At 46.5% G+C, this 21,246-nt stretch overlaps 4 protein-coding genes and 1 non-coding gene across 5 annotated transcripts; 3 read left to right on the top strand and 2 right to left on the bottom strand.

Annotated features, from left to right (window-relative positions):
* Window positions 1-26: 26 nt before the first annotated feature.
* On the top strand, window positions 27-115 carry F5Y00DRAFT_t12. Its single transcript has one exon. It is a non-coding gene; the product is annotated as a tRNA-Ala (tRNA).
* Window positions 116-2,753: 2,638 nt separating this feature from the next.
* On the top strand, window positions 2,754-4,344 carry F5Y00DRAFT_136295 (glycoside hydrolase family 6 protein). The gene is made up of 3 exons (XM_048004294.1): window positions 2,754-3,192; window positions 3,248-3,420; window positions 3,477-4,344. Exons 1-3 carry the CDS (start codon window positions 2,924-2,926, stop codon window positions 4,220-4,222), a joined length of 1,188 nt encoding a protein of 395 aa, XP_047869221.1. The 5' UTR covers window positions 2,754-2,923; the 3' UTR covers window positions 4,223-4,344.
* A 416-nt stretch (window positions 4,345-4,760) lies between these two features.
* F5Y00DRAFT_225934 (voltage-dependent anion channel) lies at window positions 4,761-6,806 on the top strand. Its single transcript, XM_048006245.1, has 2 exons — window positions 4,761-5,823; window positions 5,992-6,806. The coding sequence occupies exons 1-2, from the start codon at window positions 5,120-5,122 to the stop codon at window positions 6,548-6,550; spliced, it is 1,263 nt and encodes a 420-aa protein (XP_047869222.1). The 5' UTR covers window positions 4,761-5,119; the 3' UTR covers window positions 6,551-6,806.
* A 1,705-nt stretch (window positions 6,807-8,511) lies between these two features.
* F5Y00DRAFT_225935 (kinesin heavy chain) lies at window positions 8,512-14,804 on the bottom strand. The gene is made up of 2 exons (XM_048006246.1): window positions 14,336-14,804; window positions 8,512-14,245 (listed from the first exon to the last, which is right to left on the bottom strand). Exons 1-2 carry the CDS (start codon window positions 14,397-14,399, stop codon window positions 9,111-9,113), a joined length of 5,199 nt encoding a protein of 1,732 aa, XP_047869223.1. The 5' UTR covers window positions 14,400-14,804; the 3' UTR covers window positions 8,512-9,110.
* Window positions 14,805-15,438: 634 nt separating this feature from the next.
* On the bottom strand, window positions 15,439-17,480 carry F5Y00DRAFT_257956 (peptidase family M1-domain-containing protein; the record flags this gene model as incomplete). Its single annotated transcript, XM_048010623.1, has 5 exons — window positions 15,439-15,822; window positions 15,889-16,283; window positions 16,333-16,439; window positions 16,491-16,626; window positions 16,685-17,480. The coding sequence occupies 5 exons, from the start codon at window positions 17,478-17,480 to the stop codon at window positions 15,439-15,441; spliced, it is 1,818 nt and encodes a 605-aa protein (XP_047869224.1).
* Between the last annotated feature and the right edge of the window lie 3,766 nt (window positions 17,481-21,246).

A 21,246-nucleotide genomic window follows, 5' to 3' on the forward strand; every position in this document is an offset into this window, starting at 1 on the left:
TCCTGCTCTTATCTTTTCCCGTCCAAGGGCGTGTAACTCAGTGGTAGAGTGCTCGCTTCGCATCTTTCAGTGCTGAAATTGCGAGAAGTCCAGGGTTCAACTCCCTGCTCGTCCAATAGATTTTTTTTAGGTAATACTTATGTTGGTCTGAAATATTTATTTTTTTGTGTCCCGGTGTTCCGTATGTGGAGTTTCTAACAACTCGCTTCAAGGGCTAAACTAAAACTAGGACGGAAAACTCCTTTTGGAATAGATAGAAAATCGAAAGCGGGGCAATCTAAAGCAACTGCATGCAAATTTGTAAGAGATGCAAAAACGCCTCATTGGCACATAAATTAATTGTCGGTCATACTGTGTCAGGAGTGGGAGTGGTTTTTACATAGTACTCAGGACATAATGTATGCTAGCTAGAATTCCCTTCTATTATTAAGAAGGGCCTTACTCACTCCAGAAGCATCCCGAAACGTGCATGTATATCCGTGCGCTCGGGTAGATAGGTAGGCTTTAAAGCTCTTCCCGCAATCACGACAATTATTCCCTTGCTACATGAAGCATCTTATGTAAAGCATGTTGAAATTTTGTTCAACTTTGCATAACCATGCCTTATAATGGTATGATTTCCCTTCTAGAGAGATATAATAAGTAGGACCCGTAATTCAACTCTTGATTACCTGTGTGTTGTTATACCTCTTTACTACTGTTATTTGAATTTGTAGAATTCTACTGCTGGATATGTTGCTATAGCTGGTTATCGCTTTATTTATATGGCTTTCGTCTTTTGTATAGAGTCAACTTGGAGTTTATATAAGGTACTTATGTCACTTTTAAAATTCAGCTCGAATTCGACGTGCCGTATAATCGTCAGTCTAAACTTGTATACTGTTGCACGGTACTATTTCGCCTCAAAACTTAGGCCACGGTATCATCTAGCCTCGTTATACCTTGGCCAATCACGGCCCCTTCCTATATTACCTTACCTGCGCATAATTCACCTTGCCTCAACATATAAGACTTTCAAGTTGCAATGTATCTGGTATATACCGATTGCCTCTTTGGACTTGGCTAGATCCCTTGATGTGCCGATAGAGAGCATGGAAGTACGAGAGCGAACTTGGGATATATAACTTATTTAAATTGTACGTACAAATAGTATAGGCTTCAGTTTATGTTTGTAATAAGGTGGCGGCTCAATTTCTAGGCAATATAGCTATTTCGTGTTTTTATAACTCCGGCTTAAAGTTCAATTCTAGAACTTGTTATCATTGTCTCGTGGTTACCGCGCCAGTATAAGAAACTGAAGTGGATTGGATAAGTAGGATAAATTGACGGCATCATTGTTGAGGAGTATATTCCAAAGACCTCCAGGAGTTCATAGTTCCGATTGCTTTCTAGGATTACGGAGACTATGTTAAGATATTTGGATGCTGGTCGAACTATAGGTTTGAAGGCTTTTGCTGCGAAAATAACACTCTAGAGAGACAAACGGGCCCAACCCGCCTCGAATCGCATCATATCCCAGGCCGTACTCGCGAGGCCGCTTAGGCATGGTAAGAAAACCAGCCGGCTGACAGCTTTACACAGAAAATTACACTGGTGGGATAGCCGCGAGATCGTCGTCTATTTTTAATGTATATGGAGTTTTGGATATGATAATATCTTGCGCGCGGTTGAGTGAACCGCGAGGTCCGACACCTAGGGTTCTCCCATCGGGCAGACCCTCCCAGGTGGCAAGTTTAGTGGGTTGATTATGATATGTGCTCGACAACAAGTCTCCTCACATTTGCTAGTTACAGAATCCCATCGGAGCCACGTTCCGGGACAGCTTACCAGATCAGAAATGTCCTTTCACGCGGCAACGCGCCGCTACTTTCGCACTTTCAAATTCCGTCGACGCAGCCAAGGCCCTCCTCAATTGGATGCCGAGATGTGACGTCTGTTCCCGGAATTGGAGCAGATTTGGAGTATTTAGCTTAGGCTTCTGATTTGCTGGATGGAAAACCGTTACCTCCTTTGCGGCTAAATAGAGAGAGGACCCATTCTGTTTCGCAGGGCAGACCTATGATAGCGTGTGTTTCACCTAAGAAGGGAGTTTAGCCAAACAGAGAGGCTTCTGCCCCCGTCGCTAGTAGGACGGTGCCTTACTTCTCTTGGCTTAACCACCTAGGCATTGCCCGTTGCATATTGTCTCCCATGGGGAAGCAATCTATAGTGCTGCAGATCGTTCCATATGGGGAAGTCTTGGCATTCTCCGTTTACACATGTCGCCGCGAACGAAGTTACTATAAGCCGCTAGGCTTGGTTCACTGTGACTTTGTGTACTACCTATCCCGGGGAGCTCTCTAGTAATGCTTGTAGTTTACCATTTTCGAGCAGTAAAATGACTCCATGCACCGGCCCCCACGGATCTCGAATATGCCATGTAAAGTTGAATGCGCTGGGAAACAGTTGAATAGCCAGCTGGGACCTCACCAAGGCTGCATGAAGGAGAATCTCTAGCATAGATTGAGGCTTCCAAGTCCCCTTTCCACACACAACCTCAATAGGCCCGAACGGGTGGTTATAAAGATGATAAATTAAGATCATCGTAGGGAAAAAATACCAAAGGCGTCCAGTCCGGCCATATGGTATTCACGGTGGCCAACAGGACCCCGCAATTTCCCCCCGCGACGATGGAGCTTACCGTTAGAGTCTATATTCGGAGTAGACCTACCGAGATCTTTCGCGTTTGACGGGCCTAGTTCCTGATTGCCACTCCACGCACATGGAGTAGAGATGCATATGGATCTAAAGGCCTGGAGTGGCACCTCCGCCACAACGGCCACTATAAGAAGCTCGAGGATACCGCCCCGAATATGTTCTTGATTCCCTTCTTACCGCACTCGCTCATTACAATCTAAAAGGTTATATCCGGGTCGAATCGAATATGAAGGTCACTACTGCCAGTGTTGCGGCTTTAGCCACCGGTGCTATTGCCGCGCCCTCAAGCACCACCCCTCGCTCAGCTAACAAGGCTGCTGCTGCTTGCTCCTCGGCTGTCACCCTCGACGCCAGCACCAATGTGTTCAAGAACTACAAGCTGCACGCTAACACCTTCTACCGTGAGGAGGTCAACAAGGCCGTTGAGCAGATGACCGATGCGGCCTTGAAAACTTCGGCCGCGAAGGTTGCTGACGTCGGTAGCTTTTTGTGGCTGTAAGTCTAATAAAACGTTGGTTAGAGTAGCATTAGCAGCTAACAAGGAAAATAGCGACAGCATTGCCAACATTGCCAAGTTCGACGCCGCCGTTGAGGACCTTCCTTGCGAGGATATCCTTGGTCTTGTTATCTACGACTTGCCCGGCCGTGACTGTGCCGCCAAGGCCTCCAACGGTGAGCTCAAGTACAACGAGCTCGACCGATACAAGACTGAATACATTGACCGTGAGTTAATACCAGCACTCATTTGGAGCGATGACCCCAAACTAACCTTACTGTAGCCATCGTCGCGAAGGTCAAGGCCAACCCCAACTCGGCTTTCGCTCTTCTGATCGAGCCCGACTCTCTCCCCAACTTGGTCACCAACTCCGACCTCAGCACTTGCCAGGAGAGCAAGACCGCCTACGAGGAGGGTGTCGCTTACGCTCTTAAGAGCCTCAACCTTCCCAACGTCGTTATGTACGTCGACGCTGGTCACGGTGGCTGGCTCGGCTGGGACGCCAACCTCAAGCCCGGTGCTGAGGGCCTTGCCAAGGTTTACAAGGCCGCCGGCAGCCCCAAGCAGGTTCGTGGTTACGCCACCAACATTGCTGGCTGGAACTCTTGGGACCAGGAGCCCGGTGAGTTCTCGGACGCGTCCGATGCCAAATACAACTCGTGCCAGAACGAGAAGACGTACGTCACCAAGTTCTCGGCTGCCCTTAAGACGGCTGGCTTCCCCGAGCACGCCATCGTCGACACTGGCCGTAACGCCGTTACTGGCCTCCGTGAGGAGTGGGGTGACTGGTGCAACGTTAAGGGAGCTGGTTTCGGTGTCCGCCCGACTGCTGACACTGGCCTCGAGCTGGCTGATGCCTTCGTCTGGGGTAAGCCCGGTGGTGAATCTGACGGTACCAGCGATGAGAGTGCTACCCGTTACGACTCTTTCTGCGGAAAGCCTGATGCCTACAAGCCCTCTCCCGAAGCCGGTGAGTGGAACCAACCCTACTTCGAGGAGCTCCTCAAGAACGCCAAGCCCCAGTTTTAAGCGGTTAGCGTGGGCAGTTATGGCATTTGCGTCCGACTTGGTGGTGCAGCTGGTGGGACGATGTGAAGCTCAGCTCTGTTTGTCTATCAAGATGGACTAAGCGAGCTAAGTGACACAGGTCGATTGTAAATAAAGGAATCTGGCTGTTCAGACCATAGACGCTCTTTTTTCCTCGATCAAAAACTCTTGTACTGAAAATTTAAACTGTATATAGCTTTTGTGCAGTACATACGCAACTTTTCCCCTATAACAAGGTCAAAAATAAGGTCAAACTATTTGCTCGTGATGTTGACTGAATGATGTGATGCATTAAACCATATGTGGGTTGGTAAAGGGGAAGAAGACTTTTAGTACGACGGTTATACCCGTACAGAATCCACTTACAGGGGGCCGAAGCGAGAATCAACGTTAGACCATTGCTAGCGCCTAGGTACATACAATAAGTTATTAGTGCGTCGCTGTTGCCCGTTCCTGCTATAAAAAAAAAAAAACGCAAACGGACATAAACAGGAAATTGTAAATAAAAGCAACCACTTCAGCGCTCTTTCCCAAGAGATAAGGTATGAAGCAGGAAGATAGCCTAGATCGAGACCCCAGCAATCAACGAATGAATTGAGTACATATGTAATTAGGTTTTTACAAACTTGAGACCATAATGACTAATCTCACCTGTACGACCACTCCACGTATCGTACATCCTTGACCAACTTGGAAGGGCCGACTTGGAAGCCCAACTTGCGCACCCCCCAAATCCTGAACTCATAAATCCAAAACTTGTTCTGCGTTACTTACTAACCACCTATTAATCACACCACCTCGTAATCTCTCACCACCAAACACTGTAAAGTCCATCACGATAACTTCACTTCGTTCAAGGGGAGAACCCTTTTAGACGAAATGTTGGAGGAACAGCAGGGAAGCTCTTCATCTAGCAGCTATGAAGATGCCCAAGAGAACGGAGACTCGCCAAAAGGTCGACGTTGTGGCATCGTGAGCGATTTCCTCGCCAGGCTTGAGCACTTCACCTGGGCTAATTACACATTTCCCATGTCCACCGGAGGCCTTGCTTTACTATTAGCAGAGCAAACTCAAGGCTTCACGTTCCCGGGCCTTCAGACAATCGGAAAAATAGTTTATATATTCGACCTTATCGCTTTCACACTTGTCACCGCCGCCATTACTTATCGCTTCGTCAAGTTTCCTGGTACTCTCAAGCACTCCATTACTCATCCAACCGAAGCGCTATTCCTCGGGACGTCGACCCTCAGCATAGCATCTATCATCGCCGGTATTGCTCGCTACGGAATTCCTGCCTGTGGGCCGTGGCTTGTCACGGCGTATAGGGTCTTATTCTGGATATACTTCTTGATCACATTTGCAATCGCGGTTGGCCAGTATTCTCTACTCTTCACCTCACCTCTCTTGAAAATTCAAGATATGACTCCAGCTTGGGATCTTCCTATATTCCCCTTTATGTTATCTGGTACCGTCGCCTCGGCAGGCGCCGCTTTACAACCGCCAAATGAGGCCATCCCTATGATAGTTGCCGGCCTAACTGCCCAAGGTCTTGGGATGTGCGTATCAATCATGATGTATGGTGCGTATTGTCTTTAACCTTATAATCCACATTGTACGTAGATACTAATCGGTTTACAGTAAGTATTGACATTTCATTCTTTTATAAAGGGGTTTCTTCGTTCGGTTTAACTAGAGAACGTTCACGAGGGATTTGAGCTTCTTAGGGGAATTGCTAACATAGAGTAGGCCAGCTATGTAAGACGGATGATACAGTGGGGGTTTCCATCGCCTAACTCACGACCCGGTATGTTCATAGCGGTTGGACCACCTTCATTCACCGGCCTCGCTATCATCGGCCTCGCGAACGACTTCCCCCAGCACTACAATTACTTCGGTGCCGACTCTATCACTGTCCAGATTCTACGAGTACTAGCAACTACCACGAGCATATTCCTCTGGTCGCTTAGTTTATGGTTCTTCTGTATCTCCGTAGTGGCTAACCTTGCCATCAGAAAGCAGCTAACGTTCCACCTAAATTGGTACGCCTATGTGTTCCCAAACGTTGGGTTCACAATTACAATTATTTCTATCGGCAAGAACCTACAAAGTCGAGGGATCATGGGAGTCGGTAGCGCAATGACTCTAATGTTAGTCGCGATGTGGATCTTCGTGTTTATCCACCACGTAAAAGCTATCATTAACCAAGAAGTAATGTTTGAAGGTAAAGATGAGGACGTCTACGTTAATGAGAAAAACCACTCACACGTCAAGCCTGCTAAAAGCGGCAGTGATATAGAGAAGGAGGCATGATCCAGATTCCAGTTAGATACCCATCCAGGTACTCGTCCTCCCTAAAGTCGATCCGTGTTCACAACGAGGCTAGATCTTAGGGATATCATGCTAAGTCGCATAGCTTCATGGAGGTTACGAAACGAAATGAGTTTATGATTACTCAAACTTAGATATATTTAGAGGGGTTAGATGTTGCGTAATGAGGCACGAATAGAATGGTTCGTTCGTTAATAATAATAACGATAGTTAATAATAATAGTACTTTGACAACGGATACTAGGAGCTACATATATGGATTCTAATGTGACTCGTCAATTTAAGCATTTGCATTTAAGCAGCCTATATCAACACGTAAGAGCCCCATGCTCATAATATACTTATATTACTAGAATACTTTGAATGCCGGATTTCTTAGCGGTCTACTAAGTGTGTAGTTTGTGCTACCACTTGATCCCCCAATGGTAACAACATGCGAGTATAAGCCGACATGGGGGAGGTCAAGTTTGATCAGACACGGCATGCAGGGATGTTTATGGAGGTGAGGGATCGTTGTTAGGGGGTTGTACTGGTCTATATTGTTGAGCTTGAGCTTGTATAACGCTATGTTAATGAATAAGGCGTGGCGTGTCGTTTGCAGTATGGGAGTATGGTATCGTGTGGATTAGATGATTGACTTTACGTGGTGTTTCTGGTGTCGGTAGGTCTAAGTTGGATTGATGGTGGCTTGTCACTCTTTGGGTAGAATATGGGTATTGTTCAATGAATTATAAATTGCGGCAACTCTTATACTTAATCGTATAATAGAAGAAGTTATTATAGGGTATGATTCTAAGTACCATAATTTGAGTCCAACCCATGTGAATGTATACCCTACGTAGGTACCTAGGTAAATAAAAAGGGGAAGACAGAGTAAAGGGGATTAGTCTCACTTAAATTCTATCAGGCACTTCCTATCGTAATACTACCTACATAACTAACCTTACTTCTATATTACTAGAGGATACTATAGGGTAGGTAGTCTACTTGGTGAGTCTATGAATCACTGTTTTTATATATTGTGAATTAGAGACTATCAATTCACTACCACGAGCTAAGGACCTTGATCATTGTATGTATCGCTACCAATATGCTAATATACCTGCCCAGTCATGAGAATTAAAATAAGTGATTTAATGCTCTATGGCGTAATATACAAGTAGATACCATCCCCCAATTTCACTTCCAGATCCCTCCTTTTCCCGTTCATCACCGACTTCTCCTCCCTACCCTCCAGCAGCACTAACAAGAGACATATCCATATCATAGCAAGGACACGGCAAACCAATATGCCTTCCGTATCCATAGCAGGAAACACACCCACTGAGGATGCCCTTCGCGAGCGATGGCTCCATATCGAGCCTCGATTTACCAGCATGCTCCCCGGCTGCGACTGTACCTTCGAGCAGCGTCTTATGAGTCTCTGGCCTAGCGAGTACGTAGCTTTTGCAGACACTCCCGAGGAAATAGACCGTCTCGAAACCCTGGACCTAGTCCTCACCGTTCTGAAGGTTGTCGTATATCCGAATAAATACAAGGATACCGCACATCTCAACGGAAGCATCATAGCCGCTGCTCGGACGTTGGGCGACTGGAAGAAATACTTCCACTGCGAAATGTACTGGGAGGATGGCAGGCTGATGAACAAGGCCCTCTGGAAGCCGACTATTCAGCTTTCGCTTCCGGGCGTGGTTGAGGGACCAAATATCCGGTTTCAGTTCAAGCCCCCCGGGGAGCTAGTTGAGATCATCGAAACCAAGATGCAAGAGTGCAGGGTTCTCTAGTAGCGTTAAATCCTTCCCCCTCCTTTTAAAGCAGTTGGTTAGATTACTTCTGTTGATGCTCGTAGCCTGGATCACGAATATATCAACGAACCTTGGACACTGGATATGCATAGTGAATTTCAACTACGATAAGCCATCTACATAGTATTCATTAATACGCTTCGTGAATATATATGTATTAGATAATAAACGTGTCTATACTCTCTAATATACTTTCGTATGCCAGTATTCTAACCGGCGCTTAAGCTCTTTGTATCCTGATAGTTCTATATAGCAATATCCACTATTGGAAAAAGGGCCAGAAAACTTCGAATTCTCTCCACTACGGCAGCCATACAGAGTATATAGTATGACTTACTTCCGATCCAATTATGAACGTCCTGCCTTGATGGTATCAATACCGCGCCTCTCCTCTCGATTCCAGAATAGAAAATCGTCCCTGCGATAAAAGGAAAAAAAATCGCTCTGCTCCTTTCACCCATCCTAACCCCCGCGCGCACGCTCACACCTGCATTTTTGACCCTGTCCCGCGAATTCGCGAACTCTGAGGGTATAATATAAATAGTACAGAGTTCTCCCTGTCTGGCGATTCGACAGAGGGTATTCTAAAAGAAAAGGAAAGAGCAACGCCGTCTGTTTTCAACTATCCCAACCAATATATGCTTTCATTATGTTAATCGAACGCAGTCGTAACTCATAGCTTCTTAAACGAGCCAGACTGGCTAGCTGTTTTGATTTATGACAAGGTATTAGATGTCTCAATCGGCACCGATGGTGTAGTTTCTCGGTTGCGGACTCACCGCACCACTACCGCTCATGCTGACGCTCGCGCTACCAGAGAAGTAGCTCTGATCAATTCGAGAGATCCAGTCAAGCTTCTCGCGCTCATTACGAGCCGCAAACAGCCACGTGTTGTCTGTCCCATAAACAGCAAAAACGCCCGCCTGCAGACGTTCGCTTAAGCCGCCAAGACTAGGACCTGAAGATCTGGTATTCCCAGACCAAACGGTTGAAACGGTCCGACCTGACGGCGTCCGATGATGGCCTGGCTGGAAGTTCTCGTGAGCATTACCGTTTATTGGGGTTAACCCATCTGGTTCGTCATCGTGGCCATTAAACAGTGATAGAATCTCTGGCTGGCTATCAACCCTAGAATTGCGAAGACTAACGATCGCCACCTCGTCACCGTCACTAACGTCATGGATATGAAGATAAGGTCTTCGGAGTTCCACAAATCTCTTGACCCATTTGCTGTAGTCATTATTGGGGACTAAAAGATAGCCTCCTTTTAGGACTTTCGGGTTCTTCGGAACCCGGATGACGGTGGAGATCAACCTTGGAGGTGTCGCAGACTCAGGTGCGACGCCATCTGAGGGAGGTGCTGTGTTTGCTGGACCAAGGATCCGGGCTGTAGGATCCGGATGTCGCAACCAGAGCTTTATGCATTTATTGAGGATAAGGGTTTCGTGCTCGTTGTACTCTGGCTCTTGGGGTTGTACAGGTGGCTGCTCGGAAGGCTGCTCGCACTGTCCCGATAGCTGGTCTACTTTGTCGCCCTCGATCGACTCTGGCTGTTTTGGCGTGGACGGCCGCGATGTCTCTGGGGTATCGTTAAGGAGTGCGTCAATCGAATCCTGGTCGTCATCATGAGTCTGGAGCTCTGGGGAAATATCATCATCGGAATTATCCTCATCTTCAGCAGGCTTGTTCTTCGGTTCAGGTAGACCAATCTTCTTGAGAAACAACTGAGCTGCCGCAATTTCAGTAATGCGTCTCTTTTTCTTCCGTGCAGTAATGTAATCGGCTATTAATGAAACTCCCCTTGGGCTCCAGTTGTTCAAATTCTCTTCGCCTTTTACGTAGCTATGCAAACTGTTCATTCTCCATAGATCGCCGACCCGCTTAATAGGTGCCGGTCGCATGCCTAAGGTGAAGATAGCCGTAGAAGAACGCACGATCCTAACATGTTGGAATAGAGCTGATAGCATTGACGTCTGCCGGACAAACGTCCTGCCCAAAATCTGGCAGTAAACGTTCGTTGAGAACTTCATTGGCTCGGCGAGATTGTCAGCAGTTATATCCCAGGACAGAGTCATCTGCACTTTGTATTTATCTGCTGTCGTACGATCAAGCAAAAGAGAATTGTGTAAGCTAGAATCCCACTGCCCTGTAATGGCCATGCCCCGCGTGCCGTTTGCGTTTTGGCGGCGATAGGGTTTCGCGCTCAATCTTAAGGGGATATCGGGCGTAGGTGATCCCATATCAGGATTTTTGCCGGCGTGGTCGACAAGCTGGATCTTGCCAATGCGGACCGAAATGATATCCTCCCATGGCAACGTATCTCCTGAGCTATGTGTGAGGTTGATCGCTACCCGTCTCTGAAGTCCTTGGTGCAATTGAAAAGTGCCAGTATCGAGCTCACTTGTTTGCGTAACCTCAACAGGAACATACTCCCCATTCTCATTAAGTTCTAGTATCTGAATCCGGGCAAGTAGATCGTGCTTCTCCTCAGTGTAGAACTGTGTTTCATTTATTCGAGCGCCCGGAGAATCGTGCTCGGGGTTTGGGGTGGCGTCACGCATCTCATCCCAACTCAACAACTTATCGAGATGCATCGTAGAAACCTTGGCGAAAATAGCAATTCTTAGATCCACGTCTCGAGACCCAAACAATGGAACGCTCATGCTATGGACACTGTCGAATCGTATAGGGCCTTCGTCGAAATCCTTGATCATTTGAGTTGTAGTGACGCTATCTGAGACACCGGGGATGAACAACTGCGCATGTACGTCAGTTCCCTCTCGCTCAGCAAAGCCAATCATGTCGTGCATAACAACGTTGTATTTTAAAGTACTCGACGGAGCTCGGGCGCTAGAAGGTTCCAGGGATACTTTAATAATACCAATGGCATGAGAAGTATGAGGCGATAGGACGTCCAAGGTGAAATCCTGGACTCGGCTATCGAAGACAGCTCGGAGAGGGACATCAACCTCGCCAACGAGAGAATACTCGGGCATGCAATTCTCAACAAAGGGATTGTCTAGCTTGAAATGTTGAGAGTACTCCGGCTGGTCAAGATATTGATGCATCTGCCGCATCTGCCGCACGCGATCATGGAGCTTTTCTAAGCTCCAAAGGTGGACGACGGTGTTCTTGTAGTCGACAACGCGGACTCCCACACACGGCTTTTGAGCTTCGTCAAGAGCCGGGTCTTCACCCTCACTTGGTACGTCGTTTAGTACCATATCATAGGAAGAACAGCGCGCGTGACCGATGTCTACAACCGTAAATTGGAAGACAACGTTCTCTCCCAGTTCCTCACTCATAATCTGTGCCTCCTTGAGGGTAGTCGCATGTTGTAGGACGGCTTCGGCCATCTGCACGTAATGACGGCCTCTCCAGTGCGCGATGGTCTTTTTAGCCCTCTCAATCTCCTCTTCGGTTAACTTTGGTTTTGCCTTAGGTCTCTTCAGGGGATCGAGCTTTTCAATCTTAGCTTCGAACTCTTGCTTTTGGGTTTCCAATTGCTTTTGCATGTCGGCTTTTAGCTGGACTAGAGTCTCTTCCATCCTAGCCTTCTCCTTTTTGATATCCTCCACTTCAACGTTAGCCACGCCGGCGCTCTTAAGTTGCCCTTGATATTCTTCTTTCTGCCTCTCCAACTGATTTTGCATGCTATCTCGCATTTCCTTGAGTCGATCGTCCCCTTCACCGGCTTTCGGGGTAGACGGCATCGTAAGCGCCGTATCCAACGAGAGATTATCAATTGTGCCAGTCGACATATACTTCTCCCTGATAGGATAGGAAGTGTTAGATTCTGAATCATCATCACCTTCGCGATCATTGACACGCTCAGCTCTAGCTCGCTGCACGTCTTCGAACAACGCATTAAGCTCCTCGTCTGTCAAACTTTGAAGGTTCTTATCTGTCCCGAGGATGGCACCCGCGGCTTCTCGTCGTGCAAAGGACCAATCTGTATCACGCTCGCTTCGATACGGAGCGGGTGAGTCTGGGCGACTATCAGGAAACTCGGAACCAGCTTTACTGAAGGATCGATCGTGACCTGGCCGCGGGGATGGAGATGTACGTTCTAGATCTCGCAATTGGCTTACAGTAACGGACTGCCGAAGTAGACTTTGCCGGTTCTCGTCCCTCTCTGCACGAGCCTCCATTGGATGGTTGAATCTGAATATATGAAAATCACCCAAGATAACACGGAAGCCAGAATGCAACCTTGTCGTCTCTGCGATACGCTTTCCGTTGACCATGATAGACGCACCTTCGCTTGGTGTTATTGTGACAATGCCGTCTGAAGAATTGTCAAAGTAACAGTGCTCATGAAGAATTCGAGTGCCGTTGAGACGAATATTTGCCTGATGCTCCGAATTCGATTCTACATTTCCTACCGTCGTCCTACCCGGCTTAAGGTTATAGACCAAACATTCCGCGAGAAGAGGGTCGTCAGACAAGTTGACCAAGTGAGGCATCTTCTTGGGGGTATGCAATCCCACGAATCCCTTTTCAATGCTGATACCGAGTTCTTCAAGAGCAGCTTCTCGCTCCTTGTGGATCTCTTCCGTCTTCTGGAGTTTCTCTTCCCAGGTTTGGTTGAGATCGGTCAACAACTTCTCGCTTTGACTCAGCTGTTCAGCAATTTCTGCCTTTGATACCTTCTTGACAGACCCATCGGATTGCGTGATGCTGACGATCTGCTTCTCCAGAGGTGTACCTTCAGCATAGACTTCTTCAGGGGGCACAGCAGAGGCGCCGGGGCCGCCGCCACCACCTCCCAATTTACTTCGCAGTACTGCTAATTCTTCCTTCAATTCCCTAATCATGCGGGCATTCGCATCTTCATTGACAACAGCATGATTCTTGATTCGCTTAGCGGAGTCAGCATATCGTAGAGTACTTAAGGTTTCGTCGTAGTTGATATCAGCCGGGCTGATTGCCGCAATCATAGCGGTCATACTGTTTCCACCAAGCGAGTCCTTTAGAAGCCACGTAAGAACACTATCTCGATATGGAACGGTTCCTCCCGGTCCTTTCTTCTTTTTCCCTGTTGAGAGGTCGGCCAATGCTGCTATCACACGGCCAAGCGTCGAGAGAGACCTATTGATCTCAGCACCTTCCTTTAGTCGAGCACCAGTAGCACCAGTTGACGTTGCTCTCTCCGAACCAGCTAAATCGACCAAGCTAATTTTTGCTTGCTTCTCCATCTCCATTTTCGTCTCGGCATCGTACTTCTTTTGCGTGAGCATGAGCGTGAACACGGCGTGACTCCTACTGGATGTTTCATTCATATTTGTCGCGGCAACTGTTCTCGCCTTGTTGCCTTCGTCCATAAGGTGCTCGATCTCCTGAAAGCTGCTGACCACCAACTTGGCGAGATCCTCTACATAAGGACCAGTTGAAGGGTGTTCTCGGACCTTCAAGTTCCCTTTTGTGGATGGGTTTAACAAATCCCGTACCCTTTCATTATAAATCTCGAGATACGATACCTCTACGGTACATCGAGTCGTCTTGTCTTTCTGCAGTTCTTCGATTCTTCTAAACATATCCTGGCAGATGTGGGGTATAATACCGGCCTCTTTGCCATATCCCATCATGGAATATGACTTACCAGAACCCGTCTGTCCGTAAGCAAAGATACAGTTGTTGTATCCTTGAAACGCATTGTCCAAGAGTGGTTTCCCAAGATCGCCATGTAGGTTTTCTTGGCCGGCGTAGTTTGGGTCATTTTTGTTAAAGGACCAATACGACTTGTCAAAGGCGAACGCCTTCGGTGAGTTATCTTTAGATCCTTTGGGGCCATGAGCGGCGTCGGCAGGCGGTGTCAGAACCGTTTGGTTGCCTTTCATCTCAACAATACATTTTGACCCACGGTCGATTTCTATACCGAGTTAGCATCCAGCCATTCCGAGCGCAAAAGCCGACAGAGCTATCCAAGCCATATCAATCTAGCAAATAATCACAACCGTACCTCTACTGTTAAAGGGCCGACATCTCACCACCACCTTAATGTTTCCTCCACCAGCGGGAGCCATGGTTGCTAGTTGAAGGAGATATCCTCCTGTCCACTACAGCTATTCACCCAGTATGAAGTAGAGTCGAGGCATCCGACAGACAGGGCGCGCAGCGATGGCCTTTAGTGGGGAGGTTTGGTGTAGACCTCGCGTCACAAAGACTTTCGACGCCCCTCACTGATTTTTTAAAAGATCGCAGTCGGATAACTAATTTGTCCAGCCCTATGATTTTTTTATAGATCCTAGCTTAATAACAATCCTAATTATTCATCCTCCCCTTTATTACACGGGGGCGGCCGCGAAACTCAATCCGTAGCTCCCGTAAAAGCACTTAGTACTGGATGGCGGCGGTGGAGTCGTGAATGCAGGGAGCAGATCGCCAAAAGCAGCCAAGCGGCTGCAGGTTGCCGTGGAATATGTATAGTGGGACGGCCAGATCGCGAGATGCAGAGGTGTGGGTGTAGTATGTAAGGCTTTCTTCTTCGCAGCAAGAGTCTATCGCAGAATGTCGGGCGTTGTCGCGGAGATGGTTGTTGAATTTTGGTTGGTGGGATCAGTCAACAACTTGTTAACAAGTAAATGGAAGTAAATGGTTGTAAATGGTTAATTGGGAACGCGATTCGCGACAGGCGGCTTCTCATTCGTTGCAGAAAGAGGTAATTATGGGGCGAATGCCAAGATATTCACGTGTCGGTATGATTAAACTCATTAGCTAAGATTAGATCAACTGATACCTGAGGATTAAATTTAGCACCCTCCCCCCTATTAGTCTGTCTTAGGTACCTAGGTACCTAGGTTATAACATCAGGCCTCAAATAGGTAAATTTCAATTCATAGCATATAAATAGTGATACCATATACTGAATATACTAAACCAGACCCCACTAAAATAGTTAGGTTCCAACATTTCTTTATAACTAGAAGTCTACTAACTAGTTAGTTGCTAATAGGTAGTTGCTATCATCAAGTCCAAGAATTTAGGAATGCATGCGACTTTTTAATCATGAGTCATGACGCAGATGACCAGCCTTCAAAGACCACGTAAAACTATAGAGCTTATCTATTTCAACCCCAAATCCTTCTCTAACTGGCCCTTAGTAGTGGATGGGTAGAAGTCTTTGTTCTCCTTGAACGTCTTAACAGCTAGGTCCCTATCCAACTCATTCAGCTTCCTGTATAAAGGTCTCACGAACTTCATGCGTCCGACGGAGCCGAGGAGGTCAACTATGCCAGGTAGCTCTTGTCTATCTCCAGCCAGGAGAGCGATTAGGTAATACGCCGATTTTAACTCGACATTCTTTGAGGAACTTATATTGTAAGTAGTCCCTAAGAGATGCGACCTCTCAGCATTCAGAGGCTTTGGGAAGCTCTGTACCGCTTGCAAGAAGACGAGTGTCTGGTTAGCCGTAAATGATTCAATGTCTTTACTAGTTGGTTGGTAATCCTGTAGATCGTGAGCTCTTGAGCAACAAATCGTAGACTAAGCGCTAAGCAAGGCAAAGACACATACCTCATCCTTCCATTTCTCAGCTAGTGCAAGGCAGCTGTCAACATAAGCCGTGTTGAAATCAGGCTTTGGCGGCAAGCCTGGCTTATAGAACTTCTCCTCCCAAGGGATCTCGGCAATCTTCTCCTTAATCTCCGAATTGCCATAGCTCTCGAAGAAATCCAGGAAAGTCTTCTTGAACTCGAAAGAATCCAATGACTTATTAGCCCATGTTTTGAAGTAATGAGGTATGAACTTGTCGAAATGTTCCCTTCCAACCAATCGGTCAAGGTAGTAGAGGAAATGAAAGCCTTTCTCGTACGGAATCGTACTGAAAGCATCCTCGGGATCTACTCCCTTATGGTTGATAATGAGTTTGGTAAACTCATGATCAGGCCCGAACAACGTAACAGAGTCCTCTATAAGCTTGTTAGTGTTGAGCAAGAAAGTATACGTCGAATTGCATACCAAGTGCTTTCCAGCCGATAATAGCTGAGAAGTCGAATTGAGGTTCACCGTGAACGGCCGCGCCAATACGTCGCTCAAGGTAAGTTGTCCATCCTTCATTTAGCCAGCTACGATTATTTAGCACCACATCGCGAAACAGTCATCAACAGGGAACCTACAAGTGTTCCCAAGACGCGCAGCCTACGAGATTACCACTCCAACTATGACTCAACTCGTGTGCGATTACATCAACATTCTGGCGGTCTCCGCTGATGATAGTGGGCGTAGCAAAAGTGAAGATGGGGTTCTCCATCCCTACAAGTATAAGTTAGCGAGATTCCAAGACTACCTAAGAAGTCACTAGCAACCTTACCTCCATAAGCGAAGCTCGGAGGCAACACTAATACGTTGTACTCTCCCCATTGGTATTCGAATATCAGCTTCTCTGCTACTTCGAGGAACTTGTCCATATCTGCTTCGAGTTCCCATTTTGCGCCCTCGAGTGCCTCGGGGCCGGTCGTAACGACAGATCGTTTCCCAATAGGTGCGGTTGCGAGATCTCCCGAAGCTAGGGCAAACAAGTACGAGGGGATAGGGACCTTCTGCTCAAAGCGGAACAGCTTGTCACCGTCTCCCTTGTTATCTGAGGGCACGGGTACTCCGCTAGCAACTACCGGTAGTGGTGAAGTGATATTGAAAGTAAATGTTGACTTGACATCCGGAGTATCTTGACAAGGGAAGATAGACCGGGCCAGAATAGCTTGGCACTGGGAGTATACATATGGGTGTTTCTTGTTACCAGTCTGAGCTGGGGTCATCCATTGCAAACCAACACAGCTCTCGGTGGTCTCTAGGGCAATATCCAGCTTTACAACGTCACCCTGAGACACACCATTCGGTACAGAGACATGAAGCGGTGCGCCATAAGGCTCGACTCGATCTTTGACAGCCCATTCTGAGTCGGCTGAGTCAAGCTTGACCGATGAAATAGATAGGTGATTTGTATCGAGGATGATCTCACGGCTCGCCTTGTTTGTTAGAGACTCAAGCTCCAGGAGAACAAAGCCTTCTAGACGCTGTTTCTCAAAATTGATCTTGAAGTTTACGGTCGTGTGCTTGATACCCCATTCGCCATAATTGGCCAGTGTGTTGGGGTCACGAGGTGCCATGGTTCTCTTCGAAGCAAGGCTAAAATGTCGTAAATGGAGGTGCACTGATAATTTGCTGTTTGTGAGCCGGATACTTCTAAACAGAAGACGCCCCCTCACAAAGCTGTTCAGCTCTCGCATCGATTGAAAATATCAGCCACCTACCAGATTAAGCCAAGTACCTACGGTTAGGTACATGGAGTTTTGCTTGTTGATGGAAGATATGTAACCTATAAAAGATACCTAAGCGGGGCAATGACTTCCGAGGCTAGCCGTCTCAAGCCTAAAAATAATCTACGGAATTCATCTAAGAGAACGGAGTTAAGCCCCTCATTTGTATGCATATATCTATTAACTAAATGTTTAATACCTGATAACATCATATCAGACACTTATTCAACATGCAGCTTTAAGACCTCATTAGGTACATACGTATGAGGTAGTCATCCTCTTGGACGTGATCCTTTCTTGGGCCACTTACATCATCATGCCAAGTATAGAAATCGAAGTAAAGAAAAGGTTGAATCAAATATGTATGAAAAGGTTAGTTAACTTAGATCGGTAGGTAATCTGAAACGATGCTCCCTGATGGTTTACTTACTAAGTTATGACTAGCCCGTCACGAACTGCACCAGAATCAGATCCTTCTGCCCTGAAACAATCTTCTTGACAGCATGCTTGTTTTTTCTTGTTATCTATCGCCGGAAGCAGAGCTGAGGATACCCGTCTCCACATCTAGGTTATGATGCTCGGCATGTAAAAGACGGGACGAAAATATTCCTAGAGATCCAGAACGATTTACGTAACGTGAAGAAAACACATCTAAATGTCACAGACATAGGTGTGTAGAAATAAGTTATCTAAACCCAACAACTACATATCTAATATGCCGCCGAATAAACCCTAAGGTCATGACAGTTAAGTTGAACTTGCAGTATCAGGATTATCTAGGAAAAGGGGGAATAGTAATAGAGTAAAGATGTTTCTGCAACTTCATCCGTCAGCCCTGACGTAGCATTCAAGTGTTTCTCACTACATTGTACCAGCCGCTTCATTGAAGGATGACAGACAGCAAGGTTGGTGAGAATGAGTACCTACGGGCTACGGCCCTGCTTCGGCGATTGTGACTAGGTAGTCGGCTGGCACTGTGAGTCTGTGACATGAGTGCTCCCACCCCGTCGGGTAAAGACTTGGTTATCCTAACGTCTTCACGGAGCCCGTGCTCAGATCTTGGCATGCAGCTCGACCACTTGAGCACCTCTCTTCGAGATAGCTTCTTGGCGGAAGAACGCGCTGCACAGCACTGACCATAAACAGTCTAAGTTGGAAAAGGACAAACGCTCTCGGACCTTATGGTGATGTTTCTATGTGTCTGCAATTTATATCTTTTACGTACAATTTCATATATACGCGGCGATATTCAGGAAATTTGCTGTGATTGTTTGAATAATGGGTATGAACTCACGCTTGATGTTGTACTGGTCTTGAATAACTCTCCTTCCTACATTGGCAAGTTATCACTTTGCAACTCGCGACTTTCTGAGCACTGGGGTTTGAGCGATAGGATTCTTGATACTGCATAATACTAGGTTAAAGCCTTTACAATATCTCAACTGTATATTATGCATTATGCATAGATACATCTACTGCTAGTGAATGTTGTTTCTTTCCCAACCTAGTATGTATGAATCAGTATCAAATATTTCATCATGTAGGTCATGTAAAATACTTAGGATCGTTATTCGAATAAAAGGGGTTGCAAACCTTTCAGATCATGGGTACGCGGGGAAGTCTAGGATCTACCCGGCACGGAGTATGTACTGATCACCACTTAAACCTACCGTATCATTCATTATCGTCTCTACCTACCTAAGGTACGAGATGCCGAGCAACGGGATGCCGCAAGATAAGTGATACACTAGCGACCTGTCAAAGCGAACGCTTTCTCCATCAAGATTCTAGTCTTTCGGTGGAACTGCTAGGCTTAGCAACGGCCTTCTAGCTTCAGAATACTTAACAAACCCGTTCTAGCCTCATTTTTGACGGCGCGGAAGCCTGGCTAAGAAGGCCAGACACTTGCTAAGGTTGGTACTGAAGTCGGAAATGAGGTCTTACTAACAGCCCTGCCAAATTGCCATGTGCTGGCTAGGCCGCGCAGTGGATCTCGCGAGCTTCATGCGTGGGGAATAAGACCACCTAAAAATTACTCGTTTGGCGAAATTGATGAGAACCCTGTTGCTTAAAACTACTTTGATACGGACTTAGTCCTCGATTCGGCCAAGGTCGTTCTTTAATAAGCGAGTAGACTGGAAAGTTCCGTTAAACGTGATGCATATTCGGGGGTAGTACTCTATATTTAAGTAAACCGATATCGTGATATTACGGGAGTTCGGAATTTGAAATGGTTTCTCGTTGAAGATATCTGCGCGCTGATGCAGTTGCGAAAATAATTCTTCAGTGTCTTTAAGAGTCGATAAATACACTATATAATTCGGACTAGCGTAATACTCGAGCTAGTTTGATACGGCTAGTGATAAAGTCGGTGATAATTACGAGCGTTGACCCTGTTCTAAATATGTAAGTGTCCTAGCGCCCGATCAGTTTTCGTGCTATTTTATTTTCCGCTATCTGACTTCAGCCTTCCTACCTTTGTTACAAATTAGCAATAGATATTTATGGCCGTCTTAAGGAAGAGTGTTATCTACATACGGGTGACATAATTGAGGCTGGATTAGAACCGGTAAGAATTGACTTGTAAATATTACAGTGGTGGCGGCAGATACATAGAAGGCCTCCTTTGTAGAATTCCTTCGCGTTCCACAGCAGAGCGTGGACTTTATGCCGATAGGTTCTGTACCTGAAAACCCCGCAGGACCCTGTCTCGTTGCCAGGAACAGGTAAGAAACTAATCTGGGGGGGCCTTGTCGATATCGTAATATTTTATCGGTTAGATTCCTTGGGGTGCTGATCACTCAGATCCCTGGCTTACACACTCCCAGTTCCATGGCAAACGGGAAGGGTGATCATAAACTCTACGTTAAGTTTCTACACTCTAGAACATATTTGACGGTCTAGGTATTGTTATTAAGCTTTATGACCCAGACGGATGGATGGTCTACTTAAAACCAATACGAGAAATCCGATATTAGCTTGCAATTTTATAAGCAGTTTGTACTAAGAATAGGTACCTATTGTCTAAGGCATTCGTGAGATAACATTGCTAAGTTATCTTCCTTCTTGAGTCGTATGCTTCAGGGTTGTCTTACAGTCCTGACATGTTTCTTCATTATTTACACTAGAAACCAAGTCTTGAAATCCCAGAGCGTCTGGCCGTTCATCACGTTTTGCTATTCGGCAATTGATTGTTTCGGATTCACCCATGACATGAGACTCCTGGTTTGAAACACCAGTAATAAATGATCATCCCGATCTTTAGACCCCGGGGCAGGCTCGGATGACGTTATGAATTGGTTTGAGTAAAAAAATCGGAGTACGGGATGTCTCAGCCTTGTTCGTTCCGTAGGCGCCGACGGTTTGGTTGAAATCTACAACGTCTACCGCGTAAATTAGAAGTGTATTAGAGATCGACCTTTTTTGCTTCCTTGACCTTGTAATGTCGAGCTATTCAGCACTAAAGTATAATTTTCCGACCATGCAGTTGTAAGTAATCTAGTGTGTGTACACTACATGCCTAGCTCTGCCCCACGTCTCTTGGTGACAGCGGTATTATGTCTGAAAAGGGGTGAAACGCAAGAGATATATACATTGTACCTGCATCCATACCTGC

Source organism: Daldinia vernicosa (genome assembly GCF_022497035.1).
Source record: "Daldinia vernicosa strain CBS 139.73 unplaced genomic scaffold F5Y00scaffold_4, whole genome shotgun sequence".
Classification (NCBI taxonomy): domain Eukaryota; kingdom Fungi; phylum Ascomycota; class Sordariomycetes; order Xylariales; family Hypoxylaceae; genus Daldinia; species Daldinia vernicosa.